The sequence below is a fragment of the Physeter macrocephalus genome, chromosome 7, assembly GCF_002837175.3.
Source record: "Physeter macrocephalus isolate SW-GA chromosome 7, ASM283717v5, whole genome shotgun sequence".
In the NCBI taxonomy this organism is placed as follows: domain Eukaryota; kingdom Metazoa; phylum Chordata; class Mammalia; order Artiodactyla; family Physeteridae; genus Physeter; species Physeter macrocephalus.
This window is the reverse complement of record NC_041220.1, coordinates 10801906-10824307: the sequence shown is the minus strand read 5'-3', so window position 1 is coordinate 10824307 and position 22402 is coordinate 10801906. Positions and strand designations below refer to the sequence as shown.

The window sequence follows — 22402 nt, the reverse complement described above, 5'->3', positions numbered from 1 at the left end:
GAGGAGATATGGGGATATATGTATATGTATAACTGATTCACTTTGTTAGAAAGCAGAAACTAACACACCATTGTAAAGCAGTTATATTCCAATAAAGATGTTAAAAAAAAACACTATAAGATAAAAGTAAATTAAAAATAAATCAGAGGTAAAACCAGAATCTCTATTGTTTAGCTATAAGCTAAGTCAAAATCCAAAATTGCCCTTATGCAGATATCAATATTAGACTGAGGTAGTGACTCAGACCTAGATCTGTTACTTCCATTGAACAATGTGCAGTAAGATGAAAATAAATAAATAAATGGTGTAAGGATCGAAAAAGAGGAAAAAAATAACTTATTAGCAGCAGGTGATATGATTGTGAATAAAGAGAATATAAAGGAGTCTATATGTAAATGATTATAATGAATGAGTTCCTCAATTTAGTGGAGATCAATTTAAAATGTTTTATAATTAATAAAAAAGTTTAGCCATACAGTTAAGATCAGTTATAGTTTGATGTGCTAACAACAAATTTTAAAAAGATGCTGTTTATAATAGGTAAAATAACATTATTGTTGTTAAATTTAACAGCATGTAAAACATTGACCAGCTTAAACTGGTTTTGCATCCTTAAAGAGGGTGTTGATTAATCAGACCTTGAGTTATTTTACAGACAGCCCTGGGCATGTGCAAGACAGGAACCCATGTGTCCAGTATAACCCCAGAGCCGAGAATCTTCGCTCTATGGAACTCAAAGAATAGACGTGTTGAGGCTTTGATGAAATGAGAAGTTCTTCAACAAGGAAAATCTGGCTCCCAGCAACAGTGGGAGGTTATATGGACTAGTTCAAGACTAGCCAATCAGCTTCCAAGTTTGAAATTTCCCTAATCCCCTAAACTTCACCCCGAGCCCTGGATGGAGAAGACAGATGCGAGAGCCTTGCTTCCTGTTTCCTTGCCTGTCGATCTCGCAGTAGAGCTTTTGTTTTCTCAAAAGCCGGTGCCTTGGTATTAGCTTCTGTGCGCCTTGGCCAAGGAGCCCTTGCTCGGTAGCGATGTCGGTCACCACAGAGGGATGTAAATCTCGTGACTGCCGGCCAAAGGCACCGCAGCCCCTGAGCGGTCACCCAGGCCAAACTTGTCTGGAGGGTCAGCTGTCACGTTGCTGCTTCCCGTTGCTGTTTTCCAGGCTCCTTGGTGCAACTTTTCACTTTTGAGAGAAGAAACCGCTCCTGGATCAGATGTCTTTTGGGTGAGTAACATTGTTAAAATGTGCCAGCACCTAAAGTTGTCTAATAACCTTCTCAGGATGGTGGGTTAGATTCCCGCCCTAAGGGAGACAATATAAAAGGTTACAGCTGCTGAGGTGCTCAAAGGATTGAGTCCTAAGACTTTGGGTTTCTTTGTCCATGTTTGTCTATGTCTGTTTTGTTAGGATTGGTGAAGAGGCGTTGGCTCGTGGATGACTGTAGCCAAATATTAAACCTGATATTAGTGAGGGTCCTCTGAATCAGGAGGTAAGATGTTGCTCCCTGAGTAGAAATCTTGCTTTACGCAGGGGTTGGTTTTTCACCCATGCCTAATATGATCGCCTGGAGGTATCGATACAGGTGTGTGTTCTTAATGGAACCTGCCCTGATTACCATGTTGTGTGAGAGGGTAAAGGAGAAACGAGGGACTGTAAATCGGGAAAACTCTCCACTCCAGAACATGTTCTGTGCCTGGGTTAGAGGAATTTCCGCCCAAGACGCCTCCTTGGTGTCATTTTGCTCTGGTCATCCTGAGAAAAAGCCCTTCCAAAATGGGGTATGTCAACGATATACCTGCTAATTTAACGGGAAGGGAAAAGAAGAAACATGTGATCATACCAGTCAGTCTAAGGAGTAAGCACGGTAAAAATAAATAGGAAATATGAGAAGTAAAATTAGTGAAATGGGAGCTAGGAGAAAAATCGTCTATTTCCAAATTGGTGGTCAGCATGGAATAAAAAGCACACCTGTGTCTTTAGAGTGAGTTAATGAAAGGCAGAGACTAAAGAAACAAAACAGGTGGGACAATGTTATTAGACAAATAGGGATTTAAGGAAGGTTGAGACTGTTAAGGTAACAGGACAAAGGAATTGTGTATTAATTACTTGCAGTTTAAATAATAAATATGGTGGTCAGACTCGGCCTACATTTAGCCAACTGTAAAGCAAAGCAAAAAAATCTTCCAAAACACAGACAAAACTTGATAAGAGCTATTTTCAACAATCTCACTGAGAACTCTCTTAAGTATTAAACACATCTGAGAGTGGCTGGAGAGGGTTGAAGTATTTTGAAGATGGAGATAATGTTTTCTAATGGAGATAATATCTAAGAATCAACTGTCTATAGAACTCTTATCAGTAAGTTTGTACCTGTCCTTTCTGATAATGTGGCTCTTTTAGCTACGTGCTTTTATTCTGTAAATGGTAACGTATTATGTTCTTAATTCTATATGACTTCCTACTGTATATGGTATAGTGGAGTTATGAAAAAGAAGAAAATGACTTTCTTTTGTAACACTGCCTAGCTCCAACATCGGCTAGAGTCAGGGGGAAAATGGCCTGAGAATGGGTCTTCGAATTACAACACGAACTTACAGTTAAGGCTTCTTTTGCAAAAGAGGAAAAATGGGAGGAAATCAGCTGTCTCCCTGTTTCTTGCAAGGGAAGAGGCCTTTATACAATTGGACACATTTTGGTTTTTCCTCAGTGAGAGTTTTAACCCTCTTTTGTATGAGCCAAGCTAGCAGACATTGAACTGCTTTTAAGTGTGTAAATATGTATGTAAAAAGGAAACTTTGCCAGGAGGAACAAACATTGGTGGTGCTAAATACCATGGGCTACATGGAGGCCTAAATGCATTCTACCTGGAAATTGCCCAGACGTCTAGATTAGCTCGTCTATGATCTCTGCTGGGGAGGTAAAATGTTTTGATCTTTTCCCATGAAGATTAAACCCCAGCATGCTCAGAAAGAAGTCAGGCCTTGATGATTTCAACCTGTATCCTCTGTCAAATTCAGCTCTGAGCCTCAGGCAGCCTCCCCACTTCACTTTCTTCAAGGGGACACAGTCACCTCTTCCACCCTCCTCCCCATCGGGTACGTTTTTCAGGGTGGCGAGTGAAACAGAGGCTGGACTTTCCTAGGCTCTTCTGCAGTAGGCACGTCCACCTCAGCACATGGGGGAGAGCTACTAGAATCCTCTGACCAAACTGGCTACAGTCTTGGAACTGCTTGGACGGATTCCTTGGCAGCTGGGAAGCATGCGTGTAGGCTACAGTTCTGACAGCCATCTCCAATGGAAAGCTTTCCAGTGTTCCCTAAGTGAATCCTCAAGTCCAAGCTAGTCATCCTGGAGACTTGGTCCTCAGTGGCTTCTCAGGGAATTCTTCTAGCCAAGTTGTAGATAGTCACTGCTATATTGGCTTGCTTCTTTCCAGAAACCAAACTAGGAGATGGAATTGGTTCTTGCTTTCTCTCTCACACCTCTTGAGGCTGGTTGATTTCCCTCTGCTTTTTTTTTTTTTTTTTGCGGTCTCTGCGGCATGTGGGATCCTCCCGGACCAGGGCACGAACCCGCATCCCCTGCATCGGCAGGCGGACTCTCAACCACTGCGCCACCAGTGAAGCCCTCCCTCTGCTTTTTGAGGTGGGTGAGGGAAGGTCCTTTTCTAGAGATTTGCAAGCCACAGACTGTTCTCAGCTCTTACGTTTAAAACCTGGGAGATGTTGACCGAGCTGTGACTTAGGAGTCTCGTGCTCACGCACGTGTTCTCTCTCTCCAAACCTCCATTCTCAGAGGGGCTGGCTAACCCCTCAGAACTAGCACTAAGGGGGAAAGCCTTTGAGGGGGCAAGGCTCTAGTGTGCCAAGGTGCTTCCTATAAAGGAAGAAGTGTGCTTGGAGTCCCCAGATGTGCCTTCCTTCATCTCCCATGAACTCAAGGGTTTTCCAGGTGCAGCCAGCATTGCTGCATCTCACAGACCTCGAGTTTCTGGTAAGGCTGCTGGTTGACACCAGGCCCAATTCATGAAGGCTAGGAAAGGCCTTTCCAAGCTCTTGGTGTACGTCACCAAATAAGCAAATTTTGAGAATTTGACAATCTCATGTATTCAGAGGGTATAGAGAAGTGGAATCTCATATATACTGTTGGTAGAAATATATGGTAAAACCACTTTGAAAAACAATGTGTTACTATCATGTAATAATGAACATGCGTATACTGACCCAGCAGTTACGCTTCTAGATATATACTTTAGAGAAACTCTTGCATATGTGTTCCAGGAATCATGTTATCTGAGTGTTTATGGTAGCAAGCATTATTCATAACTGTCAAAACCTAAAAGTAGTTTAAATGTCCATTTACCATAGAATGGAGAAATACATTGAAATATTTACACATAGGTATTAGTCACCAATTAAACAAATGAACTGTAATATTCAATAACCCAAATTTAACTTATAATAAACTTGTGTGATGCAAGCAAGTTACAGAAATAATACCATACAACGCTTTTTTCTTACATAAAGCTAAAAAATAAAAGTGAATGATACACTGTTAGGGATACATATGGTAAAATTAGGTATTATAATACATCTATTTTGTATCCAATATAGCCCAATTTTAAATGATATGATTAAGAATAACAAATAAATCCTGCCTTACAGAGAGATGTAGCTGAATTGCTGTTCTGATCCACATGTCTTATCAATTAGACCATGTTGTATCCATAACTTTTCTCAAGCCCGTTTCTAAAAACCTTTGTTTATGTCCATCCATGTATGCGTACTGTCTTCAGCATATAAGATAGTAGAGGAATATGAATTGGCCACGCTCCAGTGAAGCTGAGACACTTTAACAGCATCAAAGTAGGCCATTTGCCACAAAAATGCCATGATCGGACAAAAACAGCCTTTATTAAAGTACCTGTTTTTAGATGACCTTCTGGTAGAAGCCACCCAAAATCATATAGATACTGTTTAGGAAAACAAAAATCAGCCTCATGTCTGGTTGTAATACCAGTTATTTTATTATAAAACATCCTATACGAAACTGTAGAAAGTTCTTAATAACTATAGATTGAATGATTGGATTATAGCATGATTTTTTTTTCTCTTTACTTTTCTGTTTCGGTCATTTTCCCCCTATTGTGAATATGTACCTTGTTATGTTAAATTTATATTCTTCACTCTCATTTGTTTTCTGAGGTTTTTTATCGAGGGTAGAGGCAGAAATGATTTACAAAATGTAGTACTGAAGGAAATGCTATATGACTGTAAAATCAAATCACTATGAGTTCAGATTAATATGAGATGTACGCCACTAAATCAGTAAAACATAAGAACTCTATGCTGCTTAAAATAATAATTATTATTATAATTAAAATAATGTAAAAGTCAACCTAAATGTTAAAAAACAAAGAAGGAACACATTTTTCCCCAGAGTAGAGTCACTAAAGTTAGTAAACATCTGCTTTGGAATACTTAGGCCTCCTTGGACCAAATGTCCCTCTACAAATAAAGCTGACTCAGTCATTCATCTGTCTAAGGCAGATAAATTGAGCACTATACAGCTTATTGTGCAAGGTTCTTTTGAATGAGAAGTTTGAAAATTCAGTTCCATAAAGGCATAAAAAGACACGCTGGTACATTTTGTTCAAGCGTGGTGTTACTTGGAGAAATAATGTGAAACTAAGTACGGCAAAAACAGGAAATAAAATTTTTAAAATTAATAAAGACACCATGATAAAGGGATATTTTAAAAACAGATTTCTCCTGCAAATCCACTGATTATCCTAATTACAGAGAATGTCTAACTTCATCAGAAGCACAAATTGTCTGTCACGTGAGCATTGTCTGAATGACTATGGAAGGCACAGGGCGAGGCAGGAAAAAAGTACCACCGTCCCTACATACCCTGGGTACTGAAAAAAAAGAAGAGAGATGGTTGTTAGAAAGATAGGTAGACAAACAGAAAGATATTGTTTGTGAGAATAAATCGGTGTCACCTGCAGAGATTGTTTAAAACCCTAAATAGTAAAACCATTTCATGACTAAAATAGTCGAGGAGGCAAAAAAGCAGATTGCCAGTGGCCCAGCAATCTTTGATCCAGTGTAAATTGGAAGAACAATCCAGAGCCGAAGAGCCCCTGGTGTGACTTGTAATTAGGTTTATGCTACCGATGAAATAAGCTCATTAAGGGATGTTCAAAATGTAAATATAAATTTAAAACAAAATAATCTGAAAATATAAGTTTAAAAACAGAACATTCAGCATGGTGAAATGGTGACAGGCCAGTATAAGAGCAAATGTAATGATCCCAGACAAGCATTTTGCTTAAATCTAGAAATCCTTTGTACCTTGCCAGAGTGATTATGGCGGACGGAGAGCAATTTCTTTGAAGTTTTGAGCTTTCCGTGGGGTCCGGACACTCCAAACAGCAGACTGCATCTGGGATTCTCTTTAATGGTAATAACACTGTTGCTTTTGTGTAGCAACATGTACTGAAAAAAGCTTGTATTGATCCTTTGGATTTTCCAAGTTAATAGGTAAAATGTTTGTTTGAAGAAAAAGCAGACATCTTTTGTTATTTATGAACATGAGCCTGGCTTGCAGAACTTACGAAACAAAAGGGAGAAAAGGATTCTATTTTGACATAGACAACTTGAAGTCTTGTGGATAATGAACTAAGAAAAGCATTGTAAGTAAACAATCCCTGTACTTTTGATTGAAACATTTTAGAAATCCAGTCTTCCAAGGAGCCCTGAGAACACTAAATTGAAAACAAGATTCCATTAATTGGTCATTTGACACTTGAAGTGTACCCTGACCAAACCCTGGTCCAAACATATCCATTCTATCCTGAATTGAGAGTGGACTGAAGCAGCAAAGGATTCATTTAAATAATGACCATGACAAGTATCTTCCTTAAGAAATAGAAGACACCCATCTAAGAATTAATGTTATTTATTTATACTAGTCCTTAGAACACAGATTAATAAATTGCTTGTATCCTGTTCATAGAAGACAATGTTTAAACATTTATATTCATAACCTGTGATTTGAATTGACACGATAGCATGAAAATACCAAGTCCTGAGGCTATTCACTAGAAGTCAAGGTAAACCAGCAAAATCCCCTCCATAAACTAGCCAATGATATGTAATTTTTTCTTGGAAGTTGGAGAAGATTTTCTGCTTGGGGAGATGATGTATTTAAGGACATTTTGACTTTGTTTCCTGTCATCCCGTTATTGAGATGAACTTAGGGTTCAATGAGGAACAAGAGAAAATGAAACAACTTATTAGCCATTAGCTTGTTTGTTAAATGTGGCTTCCTCATCGGTACAATAAATATAATGATATTACCTACCTACCTCACAGGATTGTTGTGAGATTAAATGACTTAATATATGTAAAACACTTGCTGCTGCTGGTAATGACTACATGATTCAGAGAGCTCAGTAGGATTTTTTATGAAGGGACTAGGTACCTATATAGCTATATATATGTATGTGTATATCTCCCATTTTGTTTTTGGCCTCGTACACAAGTAGAGGTTGCTCCTTTCTTGTTTCTGTAATGACCTGATAAATTCATCTTAACCATAATTGCTTATGTATATCAGGTCAATAATAAGTTCCAGAAAACCATGACAGAAGACTATTACAGGTGATGTTCAATTCATATGATGAGGCTTGGCTCGCAGAAGAAATATATTCTAAATGTCTCTATAGTCTTAAGTAGTTATGAACAAAAATACTTCCTAAATGTTATGTAATTTTTATAGGAATTTTTTTCAATCAAACTAAAAAGAAAAGATGAAATTATTAATTATTAATTATTATGAGAGACCAGGATTTACAGGTAGTTCATCAGTCATACATGAGAAAGGAAATATACCCAGTGTGAAAGAAATATTAACAGAAATTGGAAGTAAGCATTTAGATTCAGTAAAAAGATTCTTAATATGTAAATCACAACCAAATAAAGCATTAGACTTTTTATATTTAGTTTTGGCTATTAGTCCAAAAGATAAGTCCATCTTGATACAAATCTCCTTAAGAAAATTACTATTTTCAAATTAAAAAAATATTGTGGTTCATTTTATTTTAGTGTAAATACCTTTATATAGTCCATCCTTTTTCAAAAGTCTATATAATATATAAACTGGGATAGAAGTATTAGTTTTCTAAAAGAGTCATGTAAATATTTGAAACAAATCTTGAGAGGCAATCATGAAAAGCTCAGATTACGGGGAATTTCTGATACTTTAATTTTCTGGTTAATTTAGGTTTTAAGGTGAAACCCCTTTTATATACCAACTTTTGCAATGAAAATCTTTTGTCAGGCATCACTGATTTGCCTTCCACGGTGGGCACAGTGTAGTATGTAATTGAGTTTTTAATGATATATGCTGTATAGTAACTCAGAGTCACAAATCATTGTGTATATACAATAATAATACTACTAATAATTTCTCAGTGTAAAATTTTAGGAGAATGAGCTGAGTGTGTCCCCCTCTCAGGATGTGCATGGAGTTTGCTTTTTGGATCCAACCTATTTTCAAAGTTTTAAAGCCAATGACAGTACAGTTTTAAGAGGTACACTGAATTAGATATAAAAATACATATGTTATACCTAAGAAACAGTTCTTAAAGGTACCTTAATTAAACTTTTTTCACAAATTTGTTTTATTTTACCTATTTATTTTTTTGTTTCTTTTTCCCATCCTGTTACTTCAGCGTATTCAGGGACATTGTAAATTCTATTCCAGTAGGTGTCAGACTTTCCCAGTGTGCAGACCACAGAGCCTCGGGAAAGGCAGGCTAATAGGTGCTCTGATGCTTAATTCTATACTTAAACCAGTTATTCCTGTAAACTGACTCTTTTAGCATTTCCCGAAATAACACATTTTTAAATTAACATTTTGGTATTTAAAGAAACAGCAGGTGTACAAACATTCCTTGTTTAATCACCTAGACTGTATAAGCACTCCTTAAATTCTGGCATGTATCATACAATATGTATGTTTATATTCAGCAGCAATTTAGTGAGTAGAAATATCAAAGAAGTAAAAAAGGAAACGATTAATGAGAAAAAACTGAGATACAGAATATACTTTAGTATTTTCACTGGCAGTAATGTAATAGATACATTTATTTCTCAAGGACATAAAAAATACTCTTTAATATAATGGTGTGTTTCTTTTTAGAATTTAACAGCATGTGAGAATGATCCCCTTGGATGCTACTAGGCCACTGATAAGAACTTTGCAAACTACACATGATAAAGACTGAATGTTTGTGTCCCCCCCAAAATTCATTTGTTGACATCCAAATTCCCATTATGATAATATTGAGAGATGGGGATTTGGGGAGGTGGTTAGGTATAAAGGATTAGTGCCCTTTTAAAAGTGGCCCTAGAGAGATCCCTCATGCCTTCCACCATGTGGGAGTACAATGAGAAGTCGGGAATCTGAAAAAGAGCCCTTACTGGCCATGCTGGCAACCTGTTCCTGGCTTTCCAGCTTCCAGAACTGTGAGAAATAAATTTCTGTTGTTTATAAGGAACCTAGTCACTCATTTTGTTATAACAGCCTGAATGGACTAAGATGGCATCTGAATTTAATTGACCAGATTTTTCACATTTAAAACCTCATAATTTACAGAATTAAGCAGAAAAATGCATATTACGATAGGCAGCAGAATTAATTTAATGGTTAGTTTTTGTAATTTTAAACCATTTTAAAATTTAAATTTTCTATTTACAAGTGGTTGAATAAAAAACTTGTAGAATTTATCATGTTAGACATATTAGAAATCAGAATTCATTTAACTTGAGCCACCTGTTTGTACATAAAGCAAGTTATATAGCTTATAGAAAGAATAAACAAGTGAAATTCTAAAATAAAGTCAATAAACTCAGCAAATATAGTATTCATCTTGTTTCATGCTCAACTTTTCCCTTCTGGCCCTTTTATTAACATTTTACCATATTTGGGGCCATTCTATATGCAAAATAAAATACAATGACAAACAAGTAAGTGGGAAACTCTCTGGAAGAGCTCTGATTTCTGCCCTCTCCCTCCTCCCTTTCATTAAAAAAAAATAAAGAAAGAAAGAAAGAAAGAAAAACTCCTCAATTGAGCATCCATATTTCTATAGTTCTAGTATTTCCCAAACTTATATTTCTAGTCTTTATCTCCACTGTGAAATCCAACTCCATCCAATCATCAGTCATTCCACAGAGTTTTGTGGAGCTCTCTCTACGTGCATGGCACTATTGTTGGCAGTGAATAGAATAATAGTAAGTAAGAAGGTCAAGGGTCCTATTTTCACAGAATGTATTTTGTGGAAAAATATAAAATACCCAACTGTCTGCATAAATAGACCCAATAATTTCAAATAAATGCTCTGAAGAAAAAATAAGGGTGATAAGATAAAGACGGCAACTTTCCACTGGATGGTCAGAGAAGGTCTACTTGAGGGAGGGACATTAAAGCTCAAATTGCATAAGAAGAGGAGTCATTTGTCTAAATGCTGAGGGAAGAGCATTTTCTCAAGAGCAAACGAGTTTCCTTGAGATACGTATTAACTTGACAAGGTCAGTAACCAGGAGCAAGGCCAGTGTGGCTGGAGGAGATTGAGCGGAGTGAGCTTGGAGCATGGTAGAAAATGAGATCATAAAGATAGGCAGGGGTCATGTCAAGCAGGACCCTGTATGCATGGTGAGGGTTTAGGATTTTATTCTGAATGTATATGGGAAAAGCTACTAAGTGATTTTGAGCATGCGAGCAAAATACTAAATTCCACAGGTTTTAAAACATCTCTGAAATCAGGAATATATTTTGAAGTCAATGATATATTTTAGTCACTACTGGTCAAACAGTAGTTTTTGTCATTGCCTTAGAAATGTCTTAACCAGTTTCATTTATATCTTCATTTCAAGGAGGCAAAAGTGATATTAAAAACCCTGAGATAAATCTAAAAACTTTAAATAATGTCCTACTTTCTGATTAGTACATAAAATCACATCACAATAGATGAAGTCTTACATCCAATGAAACGCATTAACCTGAATTAAAGTTTAAATACCTTAAATGTATACCATGTTCTATGTCAGATGTATTCAATAGAAAAAAGTTTGAAAGATCTCACACTTGTGTGAAGGCAAGGGTGGAAACGTGGACGAGTGAGGAGACTAAGTAGTAGATAATGGTGGCTAAGAACAACATGGTGTGCTGAAGGGGAGAGAAGCTGGCAGATTTGGGGGACATTGGAGGGAACACCGAGAAGACTTCTTGATTGATTATATGAAGGCCAGGAGAGAAAGAGTATACAGGATATACCCAAGGTTTCTAGTTATGGAACTAGCCGTTCACTGAGATGAAGATTCAAGTACATGTTTGCAGGGGTTGGGCTTGTGAGAGAAGTTAGGTAGGCAGTTAATGCCTATGAATATCTCGTTTCACCTACTGTCCTCTCAGGGCAAGCACATAACCTCCAGGGTAGACCACTCATCCTGTTATGTACTCTCATAAACTTCGTTCAGAATGTTTGTTGATCACCATTTTTTTTTTTTTGATTCTGTAGCGTATTCTGAAAAATGGGCAGACTAAGATGCCTATAAAGCATCTTACAATAAAATTCCATGAGGTCGGGTACCGTTTGCCCGTCAATAAAGTTCTTGGCACTGCAGCTAGCGGAAGATCACTGAGATCAGTAAATACACAGAACATATTGTAAAACGAAAAGAATTAAATGTCTTAAATTTATTAATTGAATTTTCTAGTAAAATTCATTTTACTTTAATGGAACAAAAGTAATTTGAATATTCCAATTTGTGATCACCAACCCCAAAACTAGTCCTGATTTTCTTTTTTTTTTTTGATGTAGAGATTTAAAATGTGACATCTATATTTGGCTACTGTTGTTACCTTTGTTAGACAGAGGTTTTAGCCCTGTGATGAAGGCATCGAATTTTCTTAAATTTTCTTAAAATTTTCTCCTTCTGGGCCGTAACAAACAGCTACTTATTTGCCCTAGATACGTCCTTAATACACTGATGCAGTTTCGCCAGCAAGTTATGTCTTCTTCACACCAATGGAAAAATCATCTTGGCAAGTGACCTTGTGAGGAAACTATTTGCAAGAAGGCAAAATAGCTACCACCTCAGGGAGAACGACCACTTTCACTAGTAAGTAATTATGCAGAATTTGAATTGCCATTCTCTATTTTTTTTTTTGCAGTGCGCGGGCCTCTCACTGCTGTGGCCTCTCCCGTTGCGGAGCACGGGCTCCGGACGCACAGGCTCAGCGGCCATGGCTCACGGGCCCAGCCGCTCCGCGGCACGTGGGATCTTCCCGGACCGGGGCACGAACCCGTGTCCCCTGCATCGGCAGGTGGACTCTCAGCCACTGCGCCCCCAGGGAAGCCCTGTTCATCACCATTTTGATTCAACATCAGCATTTGTGATGTACTGTTTTTCCTCCCCATGCCCTTTTCCCACTGGACTGCAGATTCCATGAGGACCGAACAGGTGGGAGTTTGTCTTCACTGTTTTACCCTCAGCACAAGCACAATGCTGGGGACATATTAGGTCCTCAGCAAAGATTGGTTCAATACCTAAATGCATTAATCCCAATTTCTTCTTTTTATCCTGCCTGTTTCAAAGTGCTTGGTCACTGACCAACACCCACTGTTCCAGACAGGAAACCACAGCTCTGGTGTAGCCAGGAGTTCCTGTGGTGGTAAGATGAGGGAAAGTACAAGATGGGACAAAAATATGCCAGCAAAATTCTATTGACAGAAGTACTCCTTTTACATAGAACCACTATAAAATTCCAAAAATAGTAAGGAAAACAACCCCCAAACCTAAGATGAGTTTATCCCAACTCAACAAGGTTTTATTATACAGAAATATTTCTTTGGGAAGGCTTCATCTATATATTCACATAGGGATCCATAAACTTTACATTCAGTTGGTTAAATACCGTGTACTTATTGTAAACCAAACACTTTACTAGCACTGAAAATATGTCCCTAAACGCAAGGAGATCATGAGTTCACTGTAATTATAACATACCATTGTAAGTGCGGTGATAGAAGAATTCAAAGAGAGCGAGGGGCCACATAACTGAGCCTGAGAAAGCTTCCTGGAGGTATTATTATCAGGTGTAAAAGAAGTAGGTGATGGGAAAAGAAGACCATGCTAGCCAGAGGGCCAAAAAGGGAACAAAGATAGGTTTAACAAACAGCATATTGTGGACTAGAAAACTACACATTTTAATGGCCAGAAAGTCACAGAAGATGAGGCTGGGGAGGTAGGCAGGAGCCAGATCAAGGATGGCATTGTATGACCGACTGGGAATGAAATCTGGAATTTATTCTGGTGGCAAAGAATAGCCTCTGAAGCCTAAGAAGCGGGGAAATAAACTGGCCACTTGTATTTTCCCAGTTGGGATAATAGACTGCATTTGCTGAAGGAGTATAATGTACGGATTGAGAGCTACGTCTCTGAAGCCAACTGGCCTGGGTTTGAATTTTTGTCCTGGGATTTACTAGCTAAGTGACCCTAGTTAATTTTCTTAACCTCTCTATAATGAAATAGTAACAGAATCTTCTTCCTGGAATTATGGTTACGATTAAAGGATTGAAAATATGTGAGTGTGTGTGTGTGTGTGTGTGTGTGTATATATACACACACACACACACACACACACACTCAGAATAGTACAGTACTAGGAAAAATGCCGTAATGTGTTTGCTATTATTATTATTTGCTAATCAAACGAAAATATGAAAGACCTCTTTTGACCTTACCAAGGCTTCTTTACATCAGCACTGTGGCCATAATAGATGAACCTAAGTTTTCTCTAATACCATTATCAATTGCATGGCTAATGAGTAAGAAGTCTGGGACTTAATGAAGTATTACTTAATGAATGAATACTTAATGAAAAGTATTACCAGGACTTCCCTGGTGGAGCAGTGGTTAGGAATCTGCCTGCCAATGCAGGGGACACGGGTTTGAGCCCTGGTCCGGGAAGATCCCACACGCCGCGGAGCAACTAAGCCTGTGCGCCACAACTACTGAGCCTGCGCTCTAGAGCCCACGAGCCACAACTACTGAGCCCACGTGCCACAGCTACTGAAGCCCGTGTACCCTAGAGCCCGTGCTCTGCAACAAGAGAAGCCACCGCAATGAGAAGCCCGCCCACCGCAACAAAGAGTAGCCCCCGCTCGCCGCAACTAGAGAAAGCCCACACACAGCAGTGAAGACCCGATGCAGCCAAAAATAAATAAGTAAATAAATTTATAAAAGAAAAGTATTACCAAAGAGAACCTTAGCTCTCTAGGACCTCAGGATGTAGAATCTCTAAGTACAGTTAGTTCTTTTCTCTAGAGATAATTTAAGATTCTTTTCATTGGAAAATGCATGGGATGGAGTTCTGCTCAGCAAGTTACACCTTTAATATCTTGTTACCTCCTAACATATAATGAATTTTTAAAAATCTGAGATATGTTGGTGCTTGCTTTTTATATAACACATTCCTTGGGAGCGGGAATTATTTTTATTTTAAAAATTCTATGTTTCCCCCGAGACCAGCGATGTATAAACAGTCATCAAATAAGTAAGGGTTCATAAGCTTTGACAGTGAGGTCTTTGGATAAAACAACTAGCATTTATTTTAAAACTAGTATTCATCAAATTATCAATTACTAGTTCTAATTATGAAACAAACATATGCCACTTTCTCTATGCTATGTAAAATTTAATTGGTATTTTACTTTCAACTGTTCCCTCCTTTTGGTTATATTTACTAGTCTATTGAAAAATCCCTTTATAATAACATCTCTAAAAGGTTCAAATCATTTCCTATGAGTGCCTAAGATTTCTATATAATTGGTTTAAAAAATTAAATCATAGTCTAACAAAATATGATTCATAGAAATGATCTTATCCGTGACTCAGAAAAGACTCTCAATAAATTATGTTTTTTACTTAATAGACCACATTCTGTTGTTCCTAAACATGAGAAAGTTTAATTTCTATCTGTTAAAATGTCTGTTTTAGACAGTCTATCTATCCTAAGCTGAACATTTTGTAATCTGTAGCATTTGTTTTTACAGTAAATTGGCATGTTCCAAATTGCACCGTTAATAAGTTTTTATAAAATCAAATTTACTTTCATGTTTTAAAAAATTCCATAACCTTTGAAATACAGTGAAAAATGGATTTGAATAATAAAGAATACATAAATACAAATCTATTGGCTTGTATACTTCCCAGTGTCTCATGTTTATATCAACAACAGTGTTAACACAACACCTTTCATATAGCAGGTGTTAGTTGCTATTATTAACTTGAATTATTTTATATAGTCAGGTGTTTAACTTCGAACGTTAAATGAACAGAACATTGACGTGCATTTACCAGGGTTTTGTTTTTGTTTTTTGGTCCTTTTGAAAGACTTCTTTAATGATACTCTTTTAAGCTTTGTTTTATTAATTTGCTTGAACAATTCAAATTGAATTTTCTCTAATTTTAAATCAAAATCAATTTGAAAAATTGGCCTTTCTAGTGAACACATTCATAATGATGGCATAATTCAGTACAATGGTACTGGTAAAATATGACTTGTTGAGTACCTATTCTGTGAGAAGCATGTGTCTAAGCATATCTCATTAATTTGAATCTTGCATGATAACCCTGATCTGAATTAACTAACAGTCACTGAGAGGTTACATTGTTTGTTACCGACTATCCCCAGTTAAAGCACCTCTATTGGAAACTTCGACCACTTCCATTGAAATAAATTGCTGCGTTTTGTTTGTTCATCTTTTCCCTTTTAGATAAGGTAACACTTAATTACCTCCCCTAACTGAAATATGATCTGGTTTCATCTTGGACATGAAATCCTTTTCTGGAAGTGAGACAACTGCTAGCTTGCAATCTTATAAACCTTATCGTTAGAAAGGGAAAAAAAAAAAAAGAATGTTTCTTACTTTCCTCTAGTTGTTTCAAAGCTTGATTTTTGGTAGCTGGTTCTTTGGCTTCCAGGGCTGTCACCTCTGCTGAGGTACGTTTCCCGGGGGGATCGATTTCCCACGCCTCTAACCGAGTTGAGAGAAATGGCTTGTTCTTTCGACTTTCTGGCAAAGCTCTGAAGAAATTGCAGGGTGGAGTTGGAAAGGACCACGGACTCTGCGTTAGGACTGAACCTGAGGCTCGATTTGGTCGGGAGGGCAAGAGTTTGTAACTTCAGTACCACTTCTGTCTTCCCTGTGGGTGTGAGGGTTTGGTTTCTCACACGCTCGGGAGATGCACGTGGCTCTGAGGGAAGCAGCGTTGATTTCAGAAGGCTCTCTTCGGAAGTGCTTGCCTCGGGAGCTGTGGCCATCTCCACTGATGTCATCTGGATGGTTGGCAGCACCTGAAGACTTTGTAGTTTGCTTAGAGGAACCGGAGCAGAGGTCTGGGAGTTCGGGGAGTTCTCATCCTCGGGTGTAGTCCAAGTACGTGTAGTGGTGTTACGCCCGATCCCCCCACTCCATAAACCAGCAAGCAGGATGAAGAGCCTTGCTCCTTTCATTTCAGTAGTTTGAAGCTAGAAAGCTCATGTGAAATTGGGAGGGGGGATAAAGTCCTTCTGGCCTTTTCGATGGCTGCTTCCACACTGAATCTGCTAAGACAGAGCTTTGCCAGTTTGAGATGTGTAGAGGAAACAGGTTTCTGTGTTTTGTAGTGGACTCAGGAAGTTTGATTTCCTGTTTCTGTAGGTTCTGTGTGATCTGTGACCTCTGGTAGGATGATCTATGGAAGCAGTGAAGGGTGTCTGACGAAGCTAAGGGTAAATGGAAAAACACAGGCAATTATCATCAGCAAAACCCATGAGAGAAACATGAAGTAACTTTCCTAGGTTCACCCATATTTCATGTGCTGCTGATTTTGAAGAGAAATTTCACGTTGATAATGGAATTTTGTTTGGATGGGCTGAGTCAAGGAGTTTAACATTTTTTTTCTACTATACAAGGAGCTTGAGAAAAAGTTTTGTGACGCTTCCTTTCCACTGTGCCCCATCCAGAGAGCCACATTTTGTTCAAGGACATATACGCATGTACACATGTAAACAAAAACTCATCTGCAGTGTCTCTGCTCTTTCACACGTCACAGGCTGAAGTGTGAAAAATATATATACATCCCTATTTTTATATATAGACTTCAGCTGTAGCATTATTTGAAGTTAATCTCAATGATAATAAAAAAGAAAAGCATAAATTATTGAATTATGCGAGTATACAAGAAAATCACTTTAAATTATACTCTCCAAATTTCTATTAGAACAATTAATGGAATGAATAATCGGAAATTTACTTCCTCTATTTTCTAATCCTTATCTTCTAGTGCTTGGGGGTGATTAGTATTTCACCACTAAGGAAGGGATGAAGAAAAAGTGGAGTCACATGAAAATAAATTAAACTGGGATCAGTTTTTGTACTTCTTCTGTAGTGCAAAATATAACAGCTGCAGAAAAGAGAGAGCTAAATTGATTAAAGACTTTTCTATGGTGGTTTTCCCAGTAGAGATGCTTCATGGGATTTATGATTTCACTACTCCAACAAATGTCTGATTCTCAGACTTCCATTAAGTTCTCTCATCTGTAAAATATTCCATAGCAAACTTTTCAGACATACAAGTAACAAAAAGCTAGAACAGTTCATCCATCCATACGTTCCTTCCTTCCTTCCTTCCTTCATTTCGTAATTACCCAAACCCTCAGTCAGCTTTAGTAAGGTACTCGCTTAGGTGCTGAGATTATAAAGCAAGAATATTCTTGGCTCTCAATTTGCTCGTGGCCTGTATACATTATCTGAAGGCTAGATCTCTGTGTAATTCATCTTTCTGGCAACTTCCATGTGTGGCATTAGGTTCTTGTTAAATATTCAGTCATGGCATGTTTTCTTTCAGAACCGGAAAATTGGAAACCTTGTGACTATTTGGTTATATATTATTGTAGATATATACGCTTGTCTCTAATCCTGGATACGGGACACCAGGGTTTGAAGCAAGACCTAGTTTTCCTCTGAACTGCCAACTTTCTGATGTTCATACTCCTTTCTCCCCTTAATCTTTGCCATTCACTTATACAAGCAGATTGTCGACATATTAGAGAGTGTATAGTATGAGGTTATTTAAACTACGATACCCGTAGTCAGCAGCAAACGCAGTTGACTTTGACACGGAGCACAGAACATCTGTTTCTCGGATATATGGCAGAACAGTCCCACAAACTTTGCATTAGTAAAAGAGCAGACGGGCTTCCCTGGTGGCGCAGTGGTTGCGAGTCCGCCTGCCGATGCAGGGGACGCGGGTTCGCGCCCCGGTCCGGGAGGATCCCACGTGCCGCGGAGCGGCTGGGCCCGTGAGCCGTGGCCGCTGAGCCTGCGCGTCCGGAGCCTGTGCTCCGCGACGGGAGAGGCCACAACAGTGAGAGAGGCCCGCGTACCGCCAAAAAAAAAAAAAAAAAGAGCAGAAAGGTCCAGCATAGACAATCCAGGCAGCCATTAATAACTAAAAAGAGTGATGAAACTGCATAATTTTCACAGCACAAACATGGTTTTCAGTACTAAGAAAAAGACATTACAGCTTCTTAATCTGGAAAAGACACAAGCAACTCTCTTTGGCTTAGAGCAGAATAGTAGTTAGAAAAATCCAAGTAAAGTATTTCTATTCAGTGTACAATTTTAAATCCATTTTCCTAGATTTAGTAAAAGTCGATGAAGAAACCATCTTGAAAGTTTAAGAAACAACCAGAATAATGACACACGCAGATTTTTTTGCTTCTGTGATTTGAAAAAAGCATCTTGATCCTGTTTAGGGCAAGTGAACTTGAGTGGTAAAGGGTCACTCATTGGATCTATAAGTGACAACAAATGGCTCTCAAATGGTAATAAAAACTGAACTGAGCTAAGCAATTCATTCCTCCTCCCGTAAGGTATTGACCAATGATTTTGGTTACTCTTATCCTAGCTTACAAGTGACCTTGCAATCAAAAGGCTAAAGGTTCTGTATCTCATTATCAATTCACTAAGCCATCTTGTGCTGTAACTCCCCAGAGAGTCCCCAGCTCATCTGATGGTTTTAGATGTATGGATCATCCCTTATCTGGAGACATATCTGTACTTCAGAAACTGTCAGAGGAACTGCTTTCTGAGACTCAGTAATACTTATCAAATAACAGTTAAAAAATAATATTCCTGGGATTATTGCCTAAAGAATACTCAGTCATTTTTCTAACTACTCTAAATACTATCCTTGGGTTAAACTATATCATCAGATTTTTGTATACCTGGACCCCATCATTCCGCTACATCCCTGTGCCTGCTAAATTTTTTATATTACATTGTTTTACCCTATTGCCTTTTTTTTTCCAATGAGTAATTTATAAGAAAGAAACTATGAAACTCATTATATTATGTGCTATCAGGAGGTTTTTATGTCATTTTTCATTGTACCATAAACAAAAGATTGAATACGTATTGCAAAAGTGGTTCTCTCTAGGTGATGATATAATGGGTTTATTTCAGTTTTCTTTTTCTTATGTATTATTATTATTTTTAAAAATAAATTTATTTATTTATTTTTGGCTGCTTTGGGTCTTTGTTGCTGAGCATGGGCTTTCTCTAGTTGTGGTGAGCAGGGGCTACTCTTCGTTGTGGTGCGCGGGCTTCTGATTGCGGTGGCTTCTCTTGTTGCAGAGCACGGGCTCTAGGTGCGCAGGCTTCAATAGTTGTGGTGTACGGGCTTGGTAGTTGTGGCTCGTGGGCTGTAGAGCGCAGGCTCAGTAGTTGTGGCGCATGGGCTTAGTTGCTCCACGGCTTGTGGGATCTTCCCGGACCAGGGCTCGAACCTGTGTCCCCTGCATTGGCAGGTGGATTCTTAACCACTGTGCCTCCAGGGAAGCTCTCTAATGTATTATTATTTAATTTATTATACATTATTATTTTAGTCTTCTAATCATAAGAAAAAACAAAAATGTTATTAAGTTGAAACAAAAATATAAATATGAGTTAAAAGAGAATCTTAGATTAAGGATTTCATGGTTTGTAGATGATGCCATGTATTATTTAAAGCCATTTTTATGGCTGCAAGAGTTATTATCCTTCGTAAAATATTGGGAGTAAGGAATAACTTCCACTAGATTAATAGAACTTCTTAGCAGTTTCTTTCTTTCCTTCTTACATGAGAAATTATTATTTTCTTAAAATAGTATGAAACTTTTAAAATAATACTTCACTACAGCCCTTCTCCATAAATTGTCACTGTCAAAAGATAATTGCAGAAAACAATGCTCTAAGCTTTTTTCGATTTTATGTTGCTTGAAAGTATTTAAAACATGTTATATTTATATGTGGACCCAAGGGGGTTATAACCATACGGTAAAAGGGCTGGAGGAAGGACTGAAATAGATTTACATGTGATTTTGATGAGCTAAGCAATGTGCTAAATAAGTTAAATTTGGCATATTATTTAATTCTCCTAATCATGCCAAGTAAATATCCAACTCTCATTTTACTGAGAGAAAATCAGGCTTAAAGAAGTTAAGTAACTTCCTAGGGTAACACATTGGTAATCGATAGATATGTATGTCTAATTCTGGTTCTTTCTACCATCTGAAAATATGCCCCCAAAAGAAATAGTAAACATCTAAGTTTACAAAAATCTAGAGAAAATAATTTTCAAATTATCTAAAATTCATTTTCTCTATTGTTTTTAACTCAATATTTAGCTTTTATTTCACAGCTAAAACATATAGTGAGATAATGCTAATAACATTATGATTTCTATTTGTGCAAATTTATGGTATTAGAGGGGAAGTGTTTGTGTTTATAAGTTTGCTTTTAGTCTAATCTTTACTTTTTATTCTTTTTGGTTGGGTGCCTTTTTCTTTTATTCTTTTTGGTTGGGTGCCTTTTTCAATTCCTGTGCAGTATTGTAAGTGATGACATTGCCTTATCCTTGACAGCACAGATAATATGCTCCTTTCATTTGCTAGATTGGAACCTCCAGGACAGTGTAAGACTGCTACATCCCCGGCATCTAGAACAGTGTTTGGTAGGCATTCAATAAATATTTCTCAAATACATGAATGGATAAAACTATGAATGTACTTCTATATATCTGTAGTAGCACCTGTCAGGGGTTAGAGAGGAGGATCTATTTCCCCAACTCATAGCCACACAAAAGAAAAAAAAAGCAATGTAAATAAACACAAGTACTCCCTTTATGAATACAGCTTCAAAAGGTCTCCTAGAATACCCTTTCAATCAGATTACCTCTTGCAAGTCCTTCCTAAGTAAAACTCAGAAAGCCCATTGTTTCTACCTCATCTGTTTTCAAAGTGTATTTGAAACAGTTTATTTTGAAACCATTGCAGACACATGAGGACTATAAAGCAGAGTCTAAGAGCTGTATAAGAAAGGGTAATAACGAAGTAGTTATGCCAGAAAAATCTCAGGTGTGCAACAAACTGAAATTAAGAATAAAATTTAGGTCTAAGTAGGCTAGTAGAAAAGGGAATATGGAAGTATAATGAGTCATATAATTCTTAATATTAAATGAGAGACATGTATTAGTTTGTCAGGAAAAAACACAACATATTTTGTACTAACATAAAAATTTTAACTCTATAATTAGGAACATTAAGAACAAGTTGATAAAAGATGACCAAATATCCTTCATAAGCATATGTTTATATTGGTAGGATGCAAAACTATACTATTGCTTATTTTATATTTCCAATTTAAGTAGACCAATACACTTGAAAAAGTTAATTTAAAAAGTCTTTAAGACTAATTCCTTTTGCACATTTTAGAAATAACATTTTCTTTACCTTCATGAAAGTTATGTCTGGTCATTGTGTGATTATCATTAGTGACTTCTGCTTCTGGAGCTATGGAATAGACATACTTTTCCCTATTCCTCCTGCTAAGTACACCTAAAAATCCTGGACACTATATGTAAAACAAACATAAGACTCTGAAAGGTGAAGAAAAGAAGGCGGATTGGCTAGGAGACCCAAGGAACAGCACAGCATTGGGTTCTCTGGATCTTCTTTTTGTCTCTTACCTCCCAGACTGCGTACTGGAGAATTTGGCAAACTAGAAACACCAATGGCATGAACAAGAAAAACCCAAGAAAAGCCAAAGGACCAGAAAACGGTCAACCTAGAAAGACAGAAATCTTATTAGACAATAACTGCTCTACTAGCACAGAGTAGCAAAAAAAAAAAACACAGAAAGAACTGTGGTGCTACCCCGTCCCTGCCTGCAAAGGCTGAATGGAGAGCTTAGGCTTCCACACTTACAAGGTTTATACAAGCAGCCTCAGC

At 37.6% G+C, this 22402-nt stretch overlaps 1 protein-coding gene across 2 annotated transcripts in view; it reads right to left on the bottom strand.

Annotated features, from left to right (window-relative positions):
* The window catches only part of MMRN1 (multimerin 1), a 76952-nt gene extending 60284 nt beyond the window's left edge, over positions 1 to 16668 (bottom strand). For both annotated transcript variants that reach the window (XM_028491597.1, XM_007105386.3), the window contains exon 1: positions 16017 to 16668. In XM_028491597.1, coding sequence (XP_028347398.1) covers positions 16017 to 16603 — 587 coding nt within the window. In that variant the 5' untranslated portion in view covers positions 16604 to 16668. The remainder of the gene's footprint in view (positions 1 to 16016) is intronic.
* Between the last annotated feature and the right edge of the window lie 5734 nt (positions 16669 to 22402).